Source organism: Pygocentrus nattereri, chromosome 6, assembly GCF_015220715.1.
Source record: "Pygocentrus nattereri isolate fPygNat1 chromosome 6, fPygNat1.pri, whole genome shotgun sequence".
Classification (NCBI taxonomy): domain Eukaryota; kingdom Metazoa; phylum Chordata; class Actinopteri; order Characiformes; family Serrasalmidae; genus Pygocentrus; species Pygocentrus nattereri.
The window spans coordinates 2,600,201-2,623,254 of record NC_051216.1 but is presented as its reverse complement, the minus strand read 5'-3'; the positions used below and the strand labels follow the sequence as shown (position 1 = coordinate 2,623,254).

Here is a 23,054-nt window from a genome sequence, read left to right as displayed (position 1 = left end):
CCGCAGGAGAACAAGGCCGCAGGAGAACAAGGCCGCAGGAGAACGAGGCCGCAGGAGAACGAGGCCGTAGAAGAACGAGGCCGCAGGAGAACAAGGGCGCAGGAGAACGAGGCCGTAGAAGCACAAGGGCGCAGGAGAACAAGGGCGCAGGAGAACAAGGGCGCAGGAGAACAAGGGCGCAGGAGAACAAGGGCGCAGGAGAACAAGGCCGTAGAAGAACGAGGCCGCAGGAGAACGAGGCCGTAGAAGAACAAGGCCGCAGGAGAACAAGGGCGCAGGAGAACAAGGGCGCAGGAGAACAAGGGCGCAGGAGAACAAGGGCGCAGGAGAACAAGGCCGTAGAAGAACAAGGCCGTAGAAGAACAAGGCCGTAGAAGAACAAGGGCGCAGGAGAACGAGGCCGTAGAAGAACGAGGCCGTAGAAGAACGAGGCCGTAGAAGAACGAGGCCGCAGGAGAACAAGGGCGCAGGAGAACAAGGGCGCAGGAGAACAAGGGCGCAGGAGAACAAGGGCGCAGGAGAACAAGGCCGTAGAAGAACAAGGCCGTAGAAGAACAAGGGCGCAGGAGAACGAGGCCGTAGAAGAACGAGGCCGTAGAAGCACAAGGCCGCAGGAGAACAAGGGCGCAGGAGAACAAGGGCGCGGGAGAACAAGGGCGCAGGAGAACAAGGGCGCAGGAGAACAAGGGCGCAGGAGAACAAGGCCGTAGAAGAACAAGGCCGTAGAAGAACAAGGGCGCAGGAGAACAAGGCCGTAGAAGAACGAGGCCGTAGAAGAACGAGGCCGTAGAAGAACAAGGGCGCAGGAGAACGAGGCCGTAGAAGAACGAGGCCGTAGAAGAACAAGGCCGTAGAAGAACAAGGGCGCAGGAGAACAAGGCCGTAGAAGAACGAGGCCGTAGAAGAACAAGGCCGCAGGAGAACAAGGGCGCAGGAGAACGAGGCAGGAGAAGAACAAGGCCGTAGAACAACAAGGCCGTAGAAGAACGAGGCCGTAGAAGAACAAGGATGCAGGAGAACAAGGCCGTAGAAGAACAAGGGCGCAGGAGAACAAGGGCGCAGGAGAACGAGGCAGGAGAAGAACAAGGCCGTAGAACAACAAGGCCGTAGAAGAACGAGGCCGTAGAAGAACAAGGATGCAGGAGAACAAGGCTGTAGAAGAACAAGGGCGCAGGAGAACAAGGCCGTAGAAGAACAAGGGCGCAGGAGAACAAGGCCGTAGAAGAACAAGGGCGCAGGAGAACAAGGCCGCAGAAGAACAAGGCCGCAGGAGAACAAGGCCGTAGAAGAACAAGGGCGCAGGAGAACGAGGCCGCAGGAGAACGAGGCCGCAGGAGAACGAGGCCGCAGGAGAACGAGGCCGCAGGAGAACGAGGCCGCAGGAGAACAAGGCCGCAGGAGAACGAGGCCGCAGGAGAACAAGGCCGTAGAAGAACGAGGGCGCAGGAGAACAAGGCCGTAGAAGAACGAGGCTGCAGCGTCAGAACAGTTAAAAGTCAGAAAGTTTAGAAAATCCGAGGACACGAACCAACGAAGTGACCACGCCCTTTTCACGGCTCGGACACATTCTGAGCCTAGCTGTCGGTCAGTGAAGCTTCATGATGCTCCTGTGATGCTGGTGAAGATGAAGCTGATCCTCCGGGAGCGACTGGCGCTCGTTGGCGGTTGTGATTGTTTACCTCTGGATGAGCCGTGAAGCAGCGTGACGCTGTTCTTCTGAGCATGAGGGTCAGTTTAGGAGCTGATCTGTTCAGACTGACGTCACATACAGACCACGTTCATAAGACAATCTGACCAGACAGAACAATCAGATTTACCCGCCGTGTGAACGCAGCCTTAGTCAGTAGCAGCGCCGCTATACTGTACTGTGTTGATTACAGCTATTATAGAAGTTATTACAGAAGCTAATACCTGCTGTATTGTGATTATGCAGTTACTAAAGTTTATTATTATTTAGGTGCACTATTAGGATGACAGTATAAACTGAGGTTATTAACAATTATGGTGCTCCATTGTGATGTAGTTATTATGAGCTATTAATAACTGCTGCATGGTGCTGTACTGTGATGCTGAAGTTATTAATAATTATTAATAACTGCTGCATGGTGCTGTACTGTGATGCTAAAGTTATTAACAATTAATAATAACTGCTGTATAGTGCTGTATTGTGATGCTGAGGTTATTAATAATTATTAATAATTGCTGTATGGTGCAGCATTGTGATGCTGAGGTTATTAATAATTATTAATAACTGCTGTATAGTGCTGTACTGTGATGCTAAAGTTATTAACAATTAATAATAACTGCTGTATAGTGCTGTATTGTGATGCTGAGGTTATTAATAATTATTAATAATTGCTGTATGGTGCTGTTTGTGCTGCTAAATTTATTAACAGTTAATAATAACTGCTGTATAGTGCTGTACTGTGATGCTGAGGTTATTATGAGTTATTAATAATTGCTGTATGGTGCTGCATTGTGATGCTGAGGTTATTAATAATTATTAATAACTGCTGTATGGTGCTGTATTGTGATGCTGATGTTATTATGAGTTATTAATAACTGCTGTATGGTGCTGTATTGTGATGCTGATGTTATTATGAGTTATTAATAATTGCTGTATGGTGCTGTATGTGAGGTCACAGCTGGCTGTTGATGCTCCTGATGTGTTGTTTCCACTGCTGCATGGGGGGGCTTCTTGCCCCCACCAGTCTCCTGAGCAGGGTGCTGGGCTGAAGGTGGGGGATATCCGGGTTCTGTCTGTGGTAGAACTCCAGCCTCTGCAGCACTGTGGCTAAGCCCACCTGAGCAGCGTGGAACATGGGCCCTCCGCGGTGCCGGGGCCAACCATACCCAAACACGTACACCATGTCAATATCCTCAGGCGCTGCCGCCATGCCGTCCTCCAGAATCCGGAACCCTTCGTTAGCTAGAACGAACACACAGCGCTCCACCACCTCCTGCTCAGTGATGCGACGGGCCGAGATGCCATAGCGGAGCCGGTACTCCTGCAGGAAGCTGCTGATAGCCGGATCCGGCCTCGCCTCTTTACCGCCCGCAGAGTCATACAGGTACCAGCCACGACCGGACTTCTGACCCAAACGGCCCTGCTCACACAGCAGGTCCGGCAGAGGACAGTACCTACACAACAACGTAAAGACAGTACCTATGGTTTATTACACAGATATAAAAAGACCTACAGATAAAATAATCACGTCTTAATAATAATAAATAATATATATAATAATATATATAAATAATTCACTGTGCATAATATATTATTATTATTATTGTTGCTGTTATTTTACATGTAATAATCACAACGTTGTGTGTGTGTGTTTGTGTGTTTGTGTGTGTGTGTTTGATATAAATTCTACATCAAAACAAAAATCTTATTGAATATTTTAATAGTTTGGGGAAAACTAAGTTGGTAAATGATAAACTTTACATTCACTATTAGAATTTAATTCTGGAAAGTTCTTTATTAGAACTTCATTCTGAAAATGAATTTTATGAGAACCTCATTCTGGATGTTCTGGATGCAGAATCTTCTTCAGCTCTGTTCATCTTTCTTTTTTTACAGCTTCATGCTGATTATCTGGAACCTATACAGCAGCATTATCTAGACCTCTGAAATGTGTTTTAAACCATTCTAACAACAAAAAACAGTAAAATAAATAAGGTTATTGTTGTTACCTGCGGCCCTGGCGATGGCGTGAGGGGAACTTTGGGTCAACATCTGGCCCAATCAGTCCAGCCGCTTTCCGAACTCTCCAGCCGATGTCCAGCCCGGAGAGATCGGCCACTTTGAAGATCCCCAGAGCGAAGCCGAACTCCTCCAGAGCCTGGTCCACCTGCTCAGGTGAGGCACCCTCCTCCAGCAGGAAGTGGGCCTGGTCCAAGTACAACTTCAGCATGCGGTTACCCACAAACCCCGGGCAGTTTCCCACGGCAACGCTCACCTTGTGTAATTTAAATACACAGTAACGATTTAGCTTTCCAGTGTTTTTTCTAACCTGCCAACAGTCGTCTGCAAAAGTTTAGACACTGCTGATCATATTCCATGTCTTTATTATTCTTTAAGTATTAATTAATCAATATATCCTCTACAGAGGACTCACTTTTGCACAGTTTTATGCAAAATTATCATTTATTTGCTAAATTTAACAAACAGAGAGAAAATCTTTATGTTTTCACTTGTTAATATGAATTTCCGCAGTGAAACATGTAATTTGACCAGGGCTGTTCAAACTTTTGCATAGAATTATATGCAGAAATGTTAAACAAACAAAAATGATTATTATTATCATTAATATTATTACCTTGCCCAGCCTCTTCCCCAGGGTCATCGCCGTGGCAACAGTTTCAGGTGAGGATCGAGGTCCACAGATGACCTCCAGGAGCTTCATCACGTGAGCGGGTGCGAAAAAGTGCATCCCAACCACTAGAGGGGGCCGGTCAGTGACCGAAGCCAATTCATCCACGTCCAGTCCGGAAGTATTGGTGCAGAGCAGAGCGTTCGGTCTGCACACTCGGCTCAGTTCGGCAAAAACGCTCTTCTTCAGCGCCATGTCCTCAAACACGGCCTCGATGACCAGGTCCACATCCCTCAGCTGCTGCATGGACAGAGTGAAGGTGATCATGTGAAGAGGAGCAGTGACCCCTCGTCTCTTGGCGTCTCTCTCCAGCATCCCCCTGACTGCCCGCCTGCCCGAATCCAGCTGCTTCTCCTCCGTCTCCACCGCAACCACAGAGATACCCGCCTTGACCAGACAGACAGCGATGCCTCGGCCCATCGTGCCCAAACCTGCAGAGGAGGAGATCAGCATCTCTCAGAAACACAGTTATGTGAAAGTTAAATCAAGGCAAGTGCAGTTAGGACAACCAGTCAGAACCAGTGAGAACCAGTCAGAACCCGTCAGAACCCGTCAGAACCCACCAGAACCCATCAGAACTAAATCACTTTGGCAGACATCACAGCTTGTAACTGATTCATGTTTCCAGCTAGGAGCCTTACAGCACCTGTTTCAGGAATTTTCACCCACTCTTCCTCACAGAACGCTTCGGGCTCTGTGATGTTCTTGGGTCGTCTTTCTCAATCTACCCACAGGTTTATAGTGATGTTCAGGTCAGTGGAACATTCCAGGAGCTTCACCCTGAGTTTCTTGAAATACTTCATTTTGAGGTGTGTTTTGGATCATTGTCCTGTTTCTGAAGCTTCTTTTACAGCTTCTGTTTCACATCTGCTTCCAGAATTTGCTGATATTTAGTGGAATCCATGACTAACAGCTGTAACAGTTAGCAAGGTGTTCTTTTCATCAGATGCTGCTTCTTTTTTCTCCCCCAAACATACCGTTGGTGATGGTGGCCAAAAAGTTTTATTTTCATTTAATCACTTGTTTCCACAATTCCTCCGACTGATCTAATAATAATTTAAAAAAAAATAATAATAGTAATAATTTTGTACAAAACCTGTATTTCCAAAATACAGGAGAAGGAAAAAACACTTAACTTTTCATGGTCTGTTCATCATGGCATTTTGACACAAAATAAAGGGCAACTTCCTTTTTCTAAAACAGGGAATCTACAGGGAGATTCACTCGAAAGAGGCCTCGAATATTCGGTAACAACTCTCTCTAGGATAAAGCAATCTGAACGAAGCAGTAAGCAATGAGCTCCTCAGTACATGGAGCATCGAACAAGCTTGGATGCCCCTGTGTCGGAACGATGAGGTAGGCGCCGGACAGCCATCACGACATTTAATCTCCGTTTGCAATTTCCAGGTACAGACCCCCGTTCCCCTTCATGTGTCTGGCAGAAAAATGAGATCACTTCCAGCATCACATGTAATGCAATCGATTACACACGTCAAGGTGTGTAGCAGATTTTTTGGTTGAGATTGCTTCGTCCTAACAGGAGCTACAGCAGAATATTCAGGGCCTCTTTCAAGTGAATCTCCCTGTAGAACACAGAACACCAGATTACAAACAGAAAACGCAGACAGACAACAGAGAAGAAGACAGGGTGAAGTTGTAAGTGTGGCTCAGTGGTAAGTTGTAAGCGACAGAGACGAGAGAAGTTTTGATAAGTTTTAAATGTGGAAAGGGAATCAGACTGACAGGAGGAAGAGTTCCAGAGACGAGCAGAGAACGCTCCATCGCCAAAACTATGAGGGTCGGATGGAGGAATGGACAGGAAATCAGCTGAAGAAGAGCAGAGAGGAGGTGGAGATGCTGTTTTGCAGACTTCAGACACTGACTTTGAGGTGAGGTCACAGGTAAACTTTCATTCTGAAGACTCTTCCATGCAGATCACAGCAGAACGGTGCACCACCACTCCTGTGTCAGCCAAACCTTCCTGCAGGTCGTTTGGCATCGTATGGGGGTGTAATGGGGGATCAAACCCCTGAGGTGGTGCAGTAAAGACAACAGTGCTGCCCACTAAACCAAAGACAGAGGCTGTTGTACACTGCTAGATAAAGGGTTTTAGGGATTATGCCTTGGAAGAAAATGCAACAAAATGAACCTCCAAAGAAGAGAGACCCCAAACTACCCCACACTGGGCTCAAACCCAGTCTGTGAAGGGTTAGAGGACCAATACGCAGCCAAGTGAGCAATCAACCCAAGGCAAGAGATCATCCAGGAGTGAAGCAAGCCTCAGGCCCAGAAGTAGAAGAGTAAGAAGGGATATATGTTTAGAACATGCACTCAGAACATTGATTAAAACATGATACTGATGCATCCTTAGTTGTGGACAGTGTGCCACCTGCAGGTAACTTAGGTTTGCAATTACAATCTTCATGTATATGAAGTAAAATATCTGAAAATTAATCTCTTTTGCAGAAAAATTCACTAAAATAACTGCAAAACAAGATAAAGAATATGGTACAGGTACGTCTTAGCAGCCTCAAATGTGCTTATTCATACAGAGTTGCTGCTAGTAGTATTAAATGCGGAGAAGTGACGGATCACCTTGTTTAGCTTGGTGCTCATGTAACATAGTGACTCCCATACAGACGCTAGCATTGTGCTAATGATAAACCAGGACGCAAAGCATTACCTGCAGTTATTAGTGGTAATTCCCAAACATGAAGCTGATAATAGAGTTTATCCATTTATCCGTAAATACACCACTAATCATCAACACTGAAATCTGTAACTAGGCCTGTTTTTCATTAATCAGACAGTTTTAATGTGTGTGGAAATCCAGACTATCTGACCTATGACCCCGGCTGTGTGGACTGCCCTGGGCCTGCTGTTGTCCCACCGAGCTCCATTAGGAAGACTCCATTTCCCAGCAGCCCTCTGGGCGAAGAAGCAGTACTGCAGGGCTCTGGCCTGACCAGAGGTAAACAGCGTGTTCATCAGCTCCCTCTCGCACTCCAGCCCCCGACTGTAGGGCAGCTCGGCCGCCGCTCTGACCGCCTTCGCGCAGGCCACTGGGGCCATCGCACCGCGCGCCCGCCGCTTCACCTGCACCAACACCTCCTCAAATACACCATCCAGATCCGCAGGGAGAGGGGTGGCATGGTTACTCAGCCTGCGGGGGGCCAGGGGACGACCTGAAACACAAAACACGAAAAACATACAGTTAATAAACAAACACAGCGCAAAAAAACAACCAAACCATACCAAGAACTACGGAACGATAAAAAAAACAAACTACAAAACATACCAGACTACAGCAAAACTACCCAAAAACTAGCAAACTACCCAAAAACTAGCAAACTATAGCAAAACTACCCAAAAAACTACCAGACTACAGCAAAACTACCCAAAAACTACCAGACTACAGCAAAACTACCCAAAAACTAGCAAACTACCCAAAAACTAGCAAACTATAGCAAAACTACCCAAAAACTAGCAAACTACCCAAAAACTACCAGACTACAGCAAAACTACCCAAAAAACTACCAGACTACAGCAAAACTACCCAAAAACTAGCAAACTACCCAAAAACTAGCAAACTATAGCAAAACTACCCAAAAACTACCAAACTATAGCAAAACTACCCAAAAACTAGCAAACTACCCAAAAACTAGCAAACTATAGCAAAACTACCCAAAAACTACCAAACTACCCAAAAACTACCAAACTATAGCAAAACTACCCAAAAACTAGCAAACTATACAACCCCAATTCCAGTGAAGTTGGGACGTTGTGTAAAACATAAATAAAAACAGAAAACGATGATCTGCAAATCCTTTTCAACGTATATTCAGTTGAATCCACTACAAAGACGAGATATTTAATGTCCAAACAGATAAACTTTATTGTTTTTTGTAAATATTCACTCATTTTGAATTTGATGCCTGCAACACGTTCCAGAGAAGTTGGGACAGGGGCGTGTTTCCCACTGTGTTACATCACCTTTCCTTTAACACTCAATAAGCGTTTGGGAACTGAGGACACTGATTGTTGAAGCTTTGTAGGTGGAATTCTTTCCCATTCCTGCTTGATGTCCAGCTTCAGCTGCTCAGCAGTCCGGGGGCTCCGCTGTCGTATTTTGAGCTTCATAATGCGCTAAACATTTTCAATGGGAGACGGTCTGGACTGCAGGCAGGTCAGTCTAGTACCTGCACTCTTTTACTACGAAGCCACGCTGTTGTAACACGTGCAGAATGTGGCTCGGCATCGTCTTGCTGAAATAAGCAGGACGTCCCTGAAAAAGACGCTGCTTGGATGGCAGCAGATGTTGCTCCAAAACCTGTATGTACCTTTCAGCATTAATGGGGCCTTCACAGATGTGCCAGTTACCCCTGCCATGGGCACTAACACCCCCCCCACACACCATCAGAGATGCTGGCTTCTGAACTTTGCGCTGAGAACAATCCGGACAGTCCTTTTCCTCTTTGGCCCGGAGGACACGACGTCCATGATTTCCAGAAACAGTGTGAAGTGTGGACGCGTCAGACCACAGGACACTTTTCCACTCTGCGTCAGTCCATCTCAGATGAGCTCGGCCCAGAGAAGGTGGCAGCGTTTCTGGGTGGTGTTGATATGTGGCTTCGCTTTGCATGGCAAAGTTTTAACCTGCACTTGTAGATGGAGCGACGAACTGAGTTCACTGACAGTGGTTTTCTGAAGTGTTCCTGAGCCCATGTGGGAATATCCGTTACAGAATGATGTGGGTTTTTAATGCAGCGCCGCCTGAGGGATCTGTCCCAACTTCTCTGGAACGTGTTGCAGGCATCAAATTCAAAATGAGTGAATATTTGCAAAAAACAATAAAGTTTATCTGTTTGAACATTAAATATCTCGTTTTTGTAGTGGATTCAGTTGAATATCAGTTGAACAGGATCTGTAAATCATCGTATTCTGTTTTTATTTATATTTTACACAACATCCCAACTTCACTGGAATTGGGGTTGTAGTAAATCTACCAAAAAAACTACCAAACTGGGGGTGCCCAAACTTTTGGATAAGACAATCTTTTTCATGTACACACACGTTCACACACCTACAACGCTCAGTGCGAGCTCCACAGCAGCTTCTACAGCGTTCCCTTCGGTCACCCGGTCCACGATGCCGAGCTTGAGGGCCTCCTGGGCGGAAATGTGGCGACCTGTTCAGACAAAAACACAAATATGAGCCCAACAACAAAACACTGAGCGCCTGATGAGAAGGACAGTATTTCATCACTTCTACTTTAATAACGACAATAATAATAACCATTATTATTATTGTTGTTGTTATTATTATCATACTATTAGTTACCTAACATCATAATAATAATTCAAATGATAATGTAATCAGTCAGGGTGGGGATGTAATAGAATACCAATATTCAGAATAGAGAAATGATCTGTATTCAGACTAAGTTACATTTTGTGAAGGCTGTACTGCAAGTCCAATTTATTATTATTATTATTATTATTATTATTTATTATTAGCTTTTTTAAACTGTACAAAATACAACACTCTCTCAACTCTACAGAGAAACTCAACAAGCTTCTTTAAAAACACTGGAGTTCCTCCTAAAGCCTGAGTGGACTGATAAAATCTCAGCGGTGAGAAGTTCAGAACATTTAAACGATAAGCAGATATTTTGTGAAACATTAACAGAAGAACTCACTAAAGAAAATTGCCAACCAGTGACATTGAGGGACGGCGTGAATGAAGTAAAGACTGTAACTGTAAAATGTTGCCATCTGTCTTCTCAATATTGTTTCTAATTGTATTCTGAATGTATTATGTTTGTATGTACACTAACGGAACTGAGGACCGTGTAGAACAGTTTTAGTGTTCTGCTCAACCCTGACGATCAACTCACGAAATGCAGCCGAAAAAAATAAAAAGAAGTATCACAAAGTGAGAGACTGAAACTTTGAACACTTTACTGTAAGGAGCTGTTTATAAGGCTACACCACACTAACATATGCTTGTCATGACAACTGACATAACTCTACATAAACACTTATAAACGCTCATTTCAACAGGCGTCGTCTGTCATAAAGACTAGTTTAGCTAATTTTTATATCAAAACTGGCAAATGTAACATTTATAGTAAATAACACCTCTTGGAATAAGCATTAATAGACATTTATGTAGGGTTATGTCAGTTGTCATGACAAGCTTATGTAGGTGCTACTGAAACTTTTAACCCGGAGTGGATACCAATGCAGGTAAATGGACAGCATCTCCCTGCAGGATTCTCCTATAGATAAACTGGGAATTCCTTTCTACTACGTCTGTTCAGCTGTTTCAACAGTAAAGCGTAGACTGTGATAACAGCGTGAGTTTGTTTAGCCTCTGCAGTTGTCTGCCCTGTGATTGGCCGATCGTTTGAAGCTCGCAAACCTACTGGAAAACATCTGTGAGCACGAAACGTCTGTCTAGGTTTTATTTATTAACCAGCCAATCACAGTGCAGTGCGAAGTGTCCAGATATTCGAGATATATAACAAATATACTGGTAAACAACTTCTAAGCTGCATTGCTAAATGACTGCTTTACTACCAGCAACGTCTGTAGTAGTTTACTGTTTATTTACAGTCCTCACACTGTAACATATCATTACTGTACTGTACTGAGTTCCTCTATACAGCAGTTTACCAGCCTTCTGAACTCTGGGAGCCTAAGAACGTGGAGGGCACAGCGTTTTGAGTGGGGAACAGAAATGACTGCCACTCCACTCCCATATCCCACACAGAGAAACAATGCTGCCCCCTACAGGACAAACACACTGTTTGATTAAAGGGCCGATGTCCCGCCTTCTCCCCGCATTTCTCTGTTTTGACTGAGGGTCTTTTATTATGCCTGTAATGGATCATTCATTTCTACTGCTTATAACCTCAGTGTGAGCAGGCGGGGCTAAACTGCCGTTGGCTGATTGGGTGGATGTACGATGTGAAGGTCAGTGTGGTTTCATGTCTGGACTGTGTGGACGGTGGACTGAGCAGGACATTTGAAACATCAGCAATGTTTACATTCTGTATCAAACTGGCAGTTAACAGACGAGCTGAACCAGCCAAATGACCAGAACTGGTCAGGACGCTGACTCTCGCTGACCGGAGCTGAACGTGTCTGTTCCCTACCCACACTCCTGCCCTCCTGCGCTCCTGAACTCCTGCGCTCCTACACTCCTGCCCTCCTGCGCTCCTGAACTCCTGCGCTCCTGAACTCCTGCGCTCCTGAACTCCTACTCTCCTGCCCTCCTGAACTCCTACACTCCTACACTCCTACTCTCCTGCCCTCCTGAACTCCTGCGCTCCTACACTCCTACTCTCCTGCCCTCCTGAACTCCTGCGCTCCTACACTCCTACTCTCCTGCGCTCCTGAACTCCTGCGCTCCTACACTCCTGCCCTCCTGCGCTCCTGAACTCCTGCGCTCCTACACTCCTGCCCTCCTGCGCTCCTGAACTCCTGCGCTCCTACACTCCTACTCTCCTGCCCTCCTGAACTCCTGCGCTCCTACACTCCTACTCTCCTGCCCTCCTGAACTCCTGCGCTCCTACACTCCTGCCCTCCTGCGCTCCTGAACTCCTGCGCTCCTACACTCCTGCCCTCCTGCGCTCCTGAACTCCTGCGCTCCTACACTCCTACTCTCCTGCCCTCCTGAACTCCTGCGCTCCTACACTCCTACTCTCCTGCGCTCCTGAACTCCTGCGCTCCTACACTCCTACTCTCCTGCGCTCCTACTCTCCTGCGCTCCTACTCTCCTGCGCTCCTACTCTCCTGCGCTCCTACTCTCCTGCCCTCCTGCGCTCCTACTCTCCTGCGCTCCTACTCTCCTGCGCTCCTACTCTCCTACTCTCCTGCGCTCCTGCGCTCCTGTGCTCCTACTCTCTTGTGCTCCTACTCTCCTGCGCTCCTAGGCTCCTACTCTTCTACACTCCTGCACTGATGTGTGTGTTTGTGGTACCTGTAGTGATGAGGTCCAGAGCTGCGGGGATGCCGGTCAGTCGAGGTAAACGCTGTGTTCCTCCGGCCGCCGGGAGTAAACCAAGAGTGACCTCAGGAAGACCCAGACGAGCCTGTAAACACAGACTAACTCATAAACAACAGTGGATCAACTCGACCTGCTCTGTTTCTTATTATTATGAAGGAGATTTGACTTTTATCTCCATAAAATTTCCATGAGATTTTAAAATAATGGTTTGTTTGTTTAGATTTTGAGGGATTATATTAAAATAATGGCTTGTTTTCTTGAGATTTTGACTGATTATGTCAAAACAATGTTGTGGACACTTCACCAACATTAAAAACAGCTGTGTCAGCACTGTTCTTCATCATTCCACCCCATATTACACACAAACAACACATCAAGTGCTGTAAGTCACACATACGCTTCAGCATATTCAGCAGTTCTGATAAAGGATCATGGGAATTCAGATTTGTGAACTCAGTATTGTGACTCGAATCGAGTTACCCCTAATAAATACCACAAACAACACAAACAAAGCCAAAGCGGCGACTCCCTCAACAGGCCACTGTATGTAGTCTATTACACTGCCCATCAAAGTCTAACAGGCCAGTATTACTCAGCTGGCTCACGGTTCACCAGAGGTCAACAACACTGCAGCTCAGTTACAGTCGCCATCCCGGCACAACCCCACAGGCTTAAAGAGAAAAATCACATTTTCCTTCTTTTACTCAGAGAGACATGCCACCTTTTGCTTTGCCGGAGCTACGAGGCTAATATAGCTAGCGATTAATAGAAGCTTATACCCCACCAAGTATCATGGTGCTAACCGCAGGCCTAAGTCATCCCACACTCTCCTCAAAGGGTGTGGAGTTGTTCAGGATCTCTAATAGACTGGATTACACCGTCTCTATCCTCTCACTGTTACCTGTAAACGTTAACTACACAGATTCATCCGAATTCAAAGGATGAACCGTGAGGCGCCGAGGAACCAATCACACTCCAACTGTAAGAGGGGGTCATCGACCTTCTGACCGGCTCCTTCAGTCTGAGAGGTGCTGAGACCCCTGAGCAGAACGTTCTGCGTTCTCCACGTCAATCAGAGTGAATCCGTCAGAACTGAGCAGCGAGATGTTCATCAGCAGTGAAGCTCCAGCAGCTCAGAGCGTTCGGCGTCTGAAACCGCACTGAAAGAGCCGCGAGTACAGCGACACGCCCGAGTGTCACGCTAATTAGTGGGATATAAGCTTCCATTCCGTTAGCTACATTCGCCCGTGTGGTGGTCCACACAGCGACACTGCGGTTTACCTTAGCGTGAGCCACGCGGTAATGGCAGCCCAGTGCTAGCTCCAGCCCCCCTCCAAGGGCCATCTCCTCTATGGCTGCCACCACTGGTTTCTCCCCGGCCTCGATGGCGTGGATCATGGGCACCAGAGGAGGCCCTGACATGGCCTTAGCAAACTCTCTAATATCAGCACCTGTGATCAACAGAAACGCAGCACCTCCTGTAAATCATTCCTGTAAGTACCAAGCTGTATGTGCACCATGTTAGTATGACACTCATGAGAGCTACAGGTTCACTATATTAGTATTAGAAGTATGAGTGAGACGGGGACGTGTACTTGAGACATAGTACTTATGTGTACTATGAGTGCTGTATGAGTGTGTATGTGTACTATGAGTGCTGTATGAGTGTGTATGTGTGCTATGAGTGCTGTATGAGTGTGTATGTGTACTATGAGTGCTGTATGAGTGTGTATGTGTACTATGAGTGCTGTATGAGTGTGTATGTGTATTATGAGTGTTGTATGAGTGTGTATGTGTGCTATGAGTGCTGTATGAGTGTGTATGTGTGCTATGAGTGCTGTATGAGTGTGTATGTGTGCTATGAGTGCTGTATGAGTGTGTATGTGTATTATGAGTGCTGTATGAGTGTGTATGTGTACTATGAGTGCTGGATGAGTGTGTATGTGTACTATGAGTGCTGGATGAGTGTGTATGTGTACTATGAGTGCTATATGAGTGTGTATGTGTGCTATGAGTGCTGTATGAGTGTGTATGTGTGCTATGAGTGCTGTATGAGTGTGTATGTGTGCTATGAGTGCTGTATGAGTGTGTATGTGTACTATGAGTGCTGTATGAGTGTGTATGTGTACTATGAGTGCTGTATGAGTGTGTATGTGTGCTATGAGTGCTGTATGAGTGTGTATGTGTGCTATGAGTGCTGTATGAGTGTGTATGTGTGCTATGAGTGCTGTATGAGTGTGTATGTGTGCTATGAGTGCTGTATGAGTGTGTATGTGTACTATGAGTGCTGTATGAGTGTGTATGTGTACTATGAGTGCTGTATGAGTGTGTATGTGTACTATGAGTGCTGTATGAGTGTGTGCTATGAGTGTTGTATGAGTGTGTATGTGTGCTATGAGTGCTGTATGAGTGTGTATGTGTGCTATGAGTGCGGTATGAGTGTGTATGTGTATTATGAGTGCGGTATGAGTGTGTATGTGTGCTATGAGTGCTGTATGAGTGTGTATGTGTACTATGAGTGCTGTATGAGTGTGTATGTGTATTATGAGTGCTGTATGAGTGTGTATGTGTACTATGAGTGCTGTATGAGTGTGTATGTGTACTATGAGTGCTGTATGAGTGTGTATGTGTACTATGAGTGCTGTATGAGTGTGTATGTGTGCTATGAGTGCTGTATGAGTGTGTATGTGTACTATGAGTGCTGTATGAGTGTGTATGTGTATTATGAGTGCTGTATGAGTGTGTATGTGTATTATGAGTGCTGTATGAGTGTGTATGTGTGCTATGAGTGCTGTATGAGTGTGTATGTGTACTATGAGTGCTGTATGAGTGTGTATGTGTATTATGAGTGTTGTATGAGTGTGTATGTGTACTATGAGTGCTGTATGAGTGTGTATGTGTGCTATGAGTGCTGTATGAGTGTGTATGTGTACTATGAGTGCTGTATGAGTGTGTATGTGTATTATGAGTGCTGTATGAGTGTGTATGTGTATTATGAGTGCTGTATGAGTGTGTATGTGTGCTATGAGTGCTGTATGAGTGTGTATGTGTATTATGAGTGCTGTATGAGTGTGTATGTGTGCTATGAGTGCTGTATGAGTGTGTATGTGTATTATGAGTGCTGTATGAGTGTGTATGTGTACTATGAGTGCTGGATGAGTGTGTATGTGTACTATGAGTGCTGGATGAGTGTGTATGTGTACTATGAGTGCTATATGAGTGTGTATGTGTACTATGAGTGCTGTATGAGTGTGTATGTGTGCTATGAGTGCTGTATGAGTGTGTATGTGTACTATGAGTGCTGTATGAGTGTGTATGTGTATTATGAGTGTTGTATGAGTGTGTATGTGTACTATGAGTGCTGTATGAGTGTGTATGTGTGCTATGAGTGCTGTATGAGTGTGTATGTGTACTATGAGTGCTGTATGAGTGTGTATGTGTACTATGAGTGTTGTATGAGTGTGTATGTGTACTATGAGTGCTGTATGAGTGTGTATGTGTGCTATGAGTGCTGTATGAGTGTGTATGTGTACTATGAGTGCTGTATGAGTGTGTATGTGTATTATGAGTGTTGTATGAGTGTGTATGTGTATTATGAGTGCTGTATGAGTGTGTATGTGTATTATGAGTGCTGTATGAGTGTGTATGTGTGCTATGAGTGCTGTATGAGTGTGTATGTGTGCTATGAGTGCTGTATGAGTGTGTATGTGTATTATGAGTGCTGTATGAGTGTGTATGTGTACTATGAGTGCTGGATGAGTGTGTATGTGTACTATGAGTGCTGGATGAGTGTGTATGTGTACTATGAGTGCTATATGAGTGTGTATGTGTACTATGAGTGCTGTATGAGTGTGTATGTGTGCTATGAGTGCTGTATGAGTGTGTATGTGTGCTATGAGTGCTGTATGAGTGTGTATGTGTACTATGAGTGCTGTATGAGTGTGTATGTGTACTATGAGTGCTGTATGAGTGTGTATGTGTGCTATGAGTGCTGTATGAGTGTGTATGTGTGCTATGAGTGCTGTATGAGTGTGTATGTGTACTATGAGTGCTGTATGAGTGTGTATGTGTATTATGAGTGTGGTATGAGTGTGTATGTGTGCTATGAGTGCTGTATGAGTGTGTATGTGTACTATGAGTGCTGTATGAGTGTGTATGTGTATTATGAGTGTTGTATGAGTGTGTATGTGTGCTATGAGTGCTGTATGAGTGTGTATGTGTACTATGAGTGCTGTATGAGTGTGTATGTGTACTATGAGTGCTGTATGAGTGTGTATGTGTATTATGAGTGTTGTATGAGTGTGTATGTGTACTATGAGTGCTGTATGAGTGTGTATGTGTGCTATGAGTGCTGTATGAGTGTGTATGTGTACTATGAGTGCTGTATGAGTGTGTGTGTGTATTATGAGTGTTGTATGAGTGTGTATGTGTGCTATGAGTGCTGTATGAGTGTGTATGTGTGCTATGAGTGCTGTATGAGTGTGTATGTGTACTATGAGTGCTGTATGAGTGTGTGTGTGTATTATGAGTGTTGTATGAGTGTGTATGTGTATTATGAGTGCTGTATGAGTGTGTATGTGTGCTATGAGTGCTGTATGAGTGTGTATGTGTATTATGAGTGTTGTATGAGTGTGTATGTGTATTATGAGTGCTGTATGAGTGTGTATGTGTGCTATGAGTGCTGTATGAGTGTGTATGTGTATTATGAGTGCTGTATGAGTGTGTATGTGTACTATGAGTGCTGGATGAGTGTGTATGTGTACTATGAGTGCTGGATGAGTGTGTATGTGTACTATGAGTGCTATATGAGTGTGTATGTGTACTATGAGTGCTGGATGAGTGTGTATGTGTACTATGAGTGCTGTATGAGTGTGTATGTGTGCTATGAGTGCTGTATGAGTGTGTATGTGTACTATGAGTGCTGTATGAGTGTGTATGTGTGCTATGAGTGCTGTATGAGTGTGTATGTGTGCTATGAGTGCTGTATGAGTGTGTATGTGTACTATGAGTGCTGTATGAGTGTGTATGTGTACTATGAGTGCTGTATGAGTGTGTATGTGTGCTATGAGTGCTGTATGAGTGTGTATGTGTGCTATGAGTGCTGTATGAGTGTGTATGTGTGCTATGAGTGCTGTATGAGTGTGTATGTGTGCTATGAGTGCTGTATGAGTGTGTATGTGTGCTATGAGTGCTGTATGAGTGTGTATGTGTACTATGAGTGCTGTATGAGTGTGTATGTGTACTATGAGTGCTGTATGAGTGTGTATGTGTGCTATGAGTGCTGTATGAGTGTGTATGTGTGCTATGAGTGCTGTATGAGTGTGTATGTGTACTATGAGTGCTGTATGAGTGTGTATGTGTATTATGAGTGTGGTATGAGTGTGTATGTGTGCTATGAGTGCTGTATGAGTGTGTATGTGTACTATGAGTGCTGTATGAGTGTGTATGTGTATTATGAGTGTTGTATGAGTGTGTATGTGTGCTATGAGTGCTGTATGAGTGTGTATGTGTACTATGAGTGCTGTATGAGTGTGTATGTGTACTATGAGTGCTGTATGAGTGTGTATGTGTATTATGAGTGTTGTATGAGTGTGTATGTGTACTATGAGTGCTGTATGAGTGTGTATGTGTGCTATGAGTGCTGTATGAGTGTGTATGTGTACTATGAGTGCTGTATGAGTGTGTGTGTGTATTATGAGTGTTGTATGAGTGTGTATGTGTGCTATGAGTGCTGTATGAGTGTGTATGTGTGCTATGAGTGCTGTATGAGTGTGTATGTGTACTATGAGTGCTGTATGAGTGTGTGTGTGTATTATGAGTGTTGTATGAGTGTGTATGTGTATTATGAGTGCTGTATGAGTGTGTATGTGTGCTATGAGTGCTGTATGAGTGTGTATGTGTATTATGAGTGTTGTATGAGTGTGTATGTGTATTATGAGTGCTGTATGAGTGTGTATGTGTGCTATGAGTGCTGTATGAGTGTGTATGTGTATTATGAGTGCTGTATGAGTGTGTATGTGTACTATGAGTGCTGGATGAGTGTGTATGTGTACTATGAGTGCTGGATGAGTGTGTATGTGTACTATGAGTGCTATATGAGTGTGTATGTGTACTATGAGTGCTGTATGAGTGTGTATGTGTGCTATGAGTGCTGTATGAGTGTGTATGTGTGCTATGAGTGCTGTATGAGTGTGTATGTGTACTATGAGTGCTGTATGAGTGTGTATGTGTACTATGAGTGCTGTATGAGTGTGTATGTGTACTATGAGTGCTGTATGAGTGTGTATGTGTGCTATGAGTGCTGTATGAGTGTGTATGTGTGCTATGAGTGCTGTATGAGTGTGTATGTGTGCTATGAGTGCTGTATGAGTGTGTATGTGTGCTATGAGTGCTGTATGAGTGTGTATGTGTGCTATGAGTGCTGTATGAGTGTGTATGTGTACTATGAGTGCTGTATGAGTGTGTATGTGTGCTATGAGTGCTGTATGAGTGTGTATGTGTGCTATGAGTGCTGTATGAGTGTGTATATGTGCTATGAGTGTTGTATGAGTGTGTATGTGTGCTATGAGTGCTGTATGAGTGTGTATGTGTGCTATGAGTGCTGTATGAGTGTGTATGTGTACTATGAGTGCTGTATGAGTGTGTATGTGTATTATGAGTGTGGTATGAGTGTGTATGTGTGCTATGAGTGCTGTATGAGTGTGTATGTGTACTATGAGTGCTGTATGAGTGTGTATGTGTATTATGAGTGTTGTATGTGTGCTATGAGTGCTGTATGAGTGTGTATGTGTACTATGAGTGCTGTATGAGTGTGTATGTGTACTATGAGTGCTGTATGAGTGTGTATGTGTATTATGAGTGTTGTATGAGTGTGTATGTGTACTATGAGTGCTGTATGAGTGTGTATGTGTGCTATGAGTGCTGTATGAGTGTGTATGTGTACTATGAGTGCTATATGAGTGTGTATGTGTATTATGAGTGCTGTATGAGTGTGTATGAGTGCTATGTGAGGATAATATGCGTACTACATGTCAGTACAGGTGTATTATGTGTGTTTTTGAGTTTGTTTACCTCCACAGAATTTTCCGTTTTCCCCACACAGCACCACAGCCTTCACGCGTGTGTCCTTGAACGCCCGCGCCACCGCCTCAGTGATGCCCTTCCGCACCGCAGCACTGAGGACGAGAGACAGAGGCCTGATGACTCACAAACTGCTGGGTTCAATGCACTCGCATCTCATTCGAATATTCAGCACCGATTAATCATCTCATTTAAAGGGAAGTAAGGCCAATAAGCTGAACAATGTACGTGTAAAGGTGAACGCAGTTTTCTAACCAGCCCAACATGTAGGGGTCCGGAAACAGTGGGCCGACACTGATAACTGATGTTTTGATAATATCAGATGTTTATGTACGTGTACACGTCTGCAGATACAGGTACATTAACATATAAACACTGTAGAAACTGGGGTAAACCTACCTGGATGGATTAGCACCACAGAGAAATGTAACGTTTAAAACCTTGCTTACAAAAACGTTGGGACGCTGTGAAAAATGTACAAATAGTACAAAGGCAACTTATGCAACGTTGAAACTGAGGAATTTTATTGGTTTTTGAAAAATATATGCGAATTTTGAATTTGATGCTGACCAAACATTTTTTAAAAGTTGGGAGAGGAGCAACAAAAGGCTGGTAAAGTTGTGTGATGTGATAGTGGTTGATTGGCAGCAGGTCAGTAACATGACTGGGTATAAAGAGCATCTCAGAGAGGTGGAGTCTTTCAGAAGTAAAGAGGAGGAGGGGTCACCACTCTGTGAAAGACTGGACCATCAAATAGAGCAACAACTCAAGAAGAACGTTCCTCAACATAAAACAGCAAAGAGCTTCTGCTTTCCATCGTCTACGGTGCAGAACATCATTAAAGACTCAGAGAATCTGGAGAAATCTCTGTCTGTGAGGGACGAGGCTGAACACCAGTATCTGCTGGCCGTGATCTTTGGGCCCTCAGGCAGCGCTGCATTAAAAACAGACATGATTCTGTAGTGGAAATCACTGCATGGGCTCAGAAACACTTCTGAAAACCACTGACTGTGAACACAGTTCATCACTGCATCCACAAACGCTGTTAAACTCTAAAACACAAAGAAGAACCCAAATATAAACAGGATCCAGAAACGCTGCCACCTTCTCTGGGCCAGAGCCCATTTAAAATGGACTGAGGGGAAGTGGAAAAGTGTCCTGTGGGCCGACGAATCAGCATCTGAAATTATTTTAGGAATTCATGGAGAAGGAGAAGGACCATCCTTTACATGTCCTTCTGATTTTCTTTCTGTGTCTTAAATGTTTTCTTGTTAATTATTAATTAATATTAGAGTTTGTGGACCTTGTGATCACACAGTGTAATGGAGTTAATTATCAAGCATTCTTAGCTCACCTGTGCAGGTGAGCTGGAAACTCTGCATTAGAGCTTTAACACCTCTAAACTGTCAGAGCAGCTCATCTACAGCTGCACTGGGAACTAAACCAGAGGGTGAACCGCAGAAGCAGACCTGGAGCTGAAAGACCTCCCAGACCGCAGCTGCAGGACTCACAGCTGAGTCAGACAGGTGCAGACTCACCTGAGCGCGTTCACAGGGGGGTTAGTGAGCGTGATCAAGGCGATCGAGCCTTTCGTTCGTGCATATTGAGCCATTGCTGAGCACTAAACCCACTTCAGTCGGTTAGGTTCTTCGGGTTCTACAGTTCTGCAGAGTCTGGAGGTTTTCAGCTTTTCTGCCGAGCGTTAGAGGGACTTTGATCTTCTCTGAGGGAGATAAAAACTCCGGACGGCCATCGAGGGCAGTTTTTATTAAACCAGGGTCGCGTAAAGGAGTCAAAGTCGCGTCGAGTCTGTAGGTAAGAGTTCAACAGCAGCGCTGCGGGAGGCAGAGCTTCAGCACTCCCGTAAATACACTGAAAAGCCAGCCGAGGGCGCAGCTAGTCTACACTTTACGGTAAGAACACGGCAGCCGGAGGCCGCGTCCCAAACCGAGCACTACTACACTGCACTGTACATTCTGTACTACTCAGTGCGCTTCTAAGGGTAGTGCGCTATTTCTGACGCGCTACTGCAGCAACTGCGATAATCATACACACTTTAAAAACAGGGTTCTTCAAAGGTTCTTTAGAAAAGACAATTGTTCTATTTAGAACCATTTCATTCCTAGATGGTTCTTTGCATGGTGAAATGGTTCTTTAAGGCTTCTTTATTAAAGGCAATTGTTCTATTTTGGTACTTTGATGGGTGAAATGGTTCTTCAAGGGTTCTTTAGTAAAGGCAATTGTTCTATCTAGAACCATGAGCTGTATATAGAATCATTTAATGCTTAATTTTTTTTCCCATGGTGAAATTCCTCTTTAAGGGTTCCTTAAAGGCATTTGTTCTATTTAGAACTGAGTTCTATGTAAAACCATTTGTGTGCTTGAATGGTTCTATGATTGGTGAATTGGTTCTTCATATTAAAGAAGAACGTATGAAAGATTCTGCAGTTGTTATGATGTCAGACTTCTAACAACAGGAGAACCCTAATAGCTGCTACATACAAAAAAAAAACAGAAAGGTTCTAAGTAGAACCATATACAGCACATTCTCCACCAATCCACGTCACCATGCAGAGAACCATTTAAGCATGAAATGGTTCTATATATAACTAATGGTTCTAATAACCCTGGAAGAACCAAGAAAGAGCAACATTTTATTAATTAGATTTTTAATGAGTTATTTTTCATTTCTTTTCATGTATTTTTAATGTTTTCTTTTCTCCAAGCACTTAAAGTCTCTACCGTGTTTATTCTGAAAGTCCGTTCTTTGTGTATGAGCAGTTCCGCGGGACTCCGTCCTCCTCTCTTTACTCTAAGCCGTCGTTAAGCTGTTCTAACCGCGTGTTAAGGCGGCTCAGCGGCGGTTCAGTTCTTCTGGGCGGGGTTTCCGTCGCTCGTTGCTCTTCTGGTTTAAACCGTTTGTCACAATCAAAGCTTTTATTTTGTAAAGAAGGGAAGGGAGAAAGGCCGCTGCGAAGACATTGGGACGCGGCCGCCGCTGCAGCGTCCTGAGCTCTGATTGGCTCCTGCTCCCCGCGTGACCGCCGGTCGTGTCCCCGCTGGTCGTGTCCCCGAGCTGCTGCTGCTGCTCCGTGCTGCGTGGTTCCGCCATGCGGTCAGTGCTGGGTCTGGTTCTGGTTCTGCTGCTCGCCTCTCTTTACCTTTACCTGCTCTCAGCCCACCTTCCCCCCGCTCGCCCGCCCCCCAGCGCGCGGGGAGATGGAGGACCGGGAGAGGGAGACTCGCTCAGTGGAGCTGGAGCCAACAGGTAGAGTTTATCAGGAACAGGTGTTCCAGAGTTCCGCCCTCCGTTCGTCTGCCTGCCTGTCTATCTGTCTGTCTGTCTGCCTGCCTGTCTGTCTGTCTATCTGCCTGCCTGTCTGTCTGTCTATCTGCCTGCCTGCCTGCCTGTCTGTCTATCTGCCTGCCTGTCTGTCTGTCTGCCTGCCTGTCTGTCTGCCTGCCTGCCTGTCTGTCCATCTGTCTGCCTGCCTGTCTGTCTGCCTGCCTGCCTGTCTGTCCATCTGTCTGCCTGCTTGTCTGTCCATCTGTCTGTCTGTCTGTCTGCCTGCCTGCCTGCCTGCC

General features: G+C 45.0%; 2 protein-coding genes across 4 annotated transcripts in view; one reads left to right on the top strand and one right to left on the bottom strand.

Annotated features, from left to right (window-relative positions):
• Positions 1 to 1,476: 1,476 nt before the first annotated feature.
• On the bottom strand, positions 1,477 to 21,540 carry ehhadh (enoyl-CoA, hydratase/3-hydroxyacyl CoA dehydrogenase). Of its 2 annotated transcripts, XM_037539189.1 has the most exons (10): positions 21,008 to 21,081; positions 19,461 to 19,564; positions 13,671 to 13,840; positions 12,363 to 12,474; positions 9,460 to 9,564; positions 7,220 to 7,561; positions 4,323 to 4,807; positions 3,697 to 3,962; positions 2,615 to 3,141; positions 1,477 to 2,562 (listed from the first exon to the last, which is right to left on the bottom strand). In XM_037539189.1, exons 1-9 carry the CDS (start codon positions 21,079 to 21,081, stop codon positions 2,640 to 2,642), a joined length of 2,160 nt encoding a protein of 719 aa, XP_037395086.1. In that variant the 3' UTR covers positions 1,477 to 2,562; positions 2,615 to 2,639. The 2 variants fall into 2 exon arrangements, with proteins under 2 accessions (XP_037395086.1, XP_037395085.1); XM_037539188.1 differs by having other exon boundaries at positions 1,477 to 3,141; positions 21,008 to 21,540.
• A 519-nt stretch (positions 21,541 to 22,059) lies between these two features.
• The window catches only part of tmem41aa (transmembrane protein 41aa), a 15,285-nt gene continuing 14,290 nt past the window's right edge, over positions 22,060 to 23,054 (top strand). The window contains exon 1 of one of the 2 annotated variants that reach the window (XM_017682012.2): positions 22,060 to 22,737. In XM_017682012.2, coding sequence (XP_017537501.1) covers positions 22,580 to 22,737 — 158 coding nt within the window. In that variant the 5' untranslated portion in view covers positions 22,060 to 22,579. The remainder of the gene's footprint in view (positions 22,738 to 23,054) is intronic. The other variant, XM_017682013.2, reaches the window with a different exon arrangement.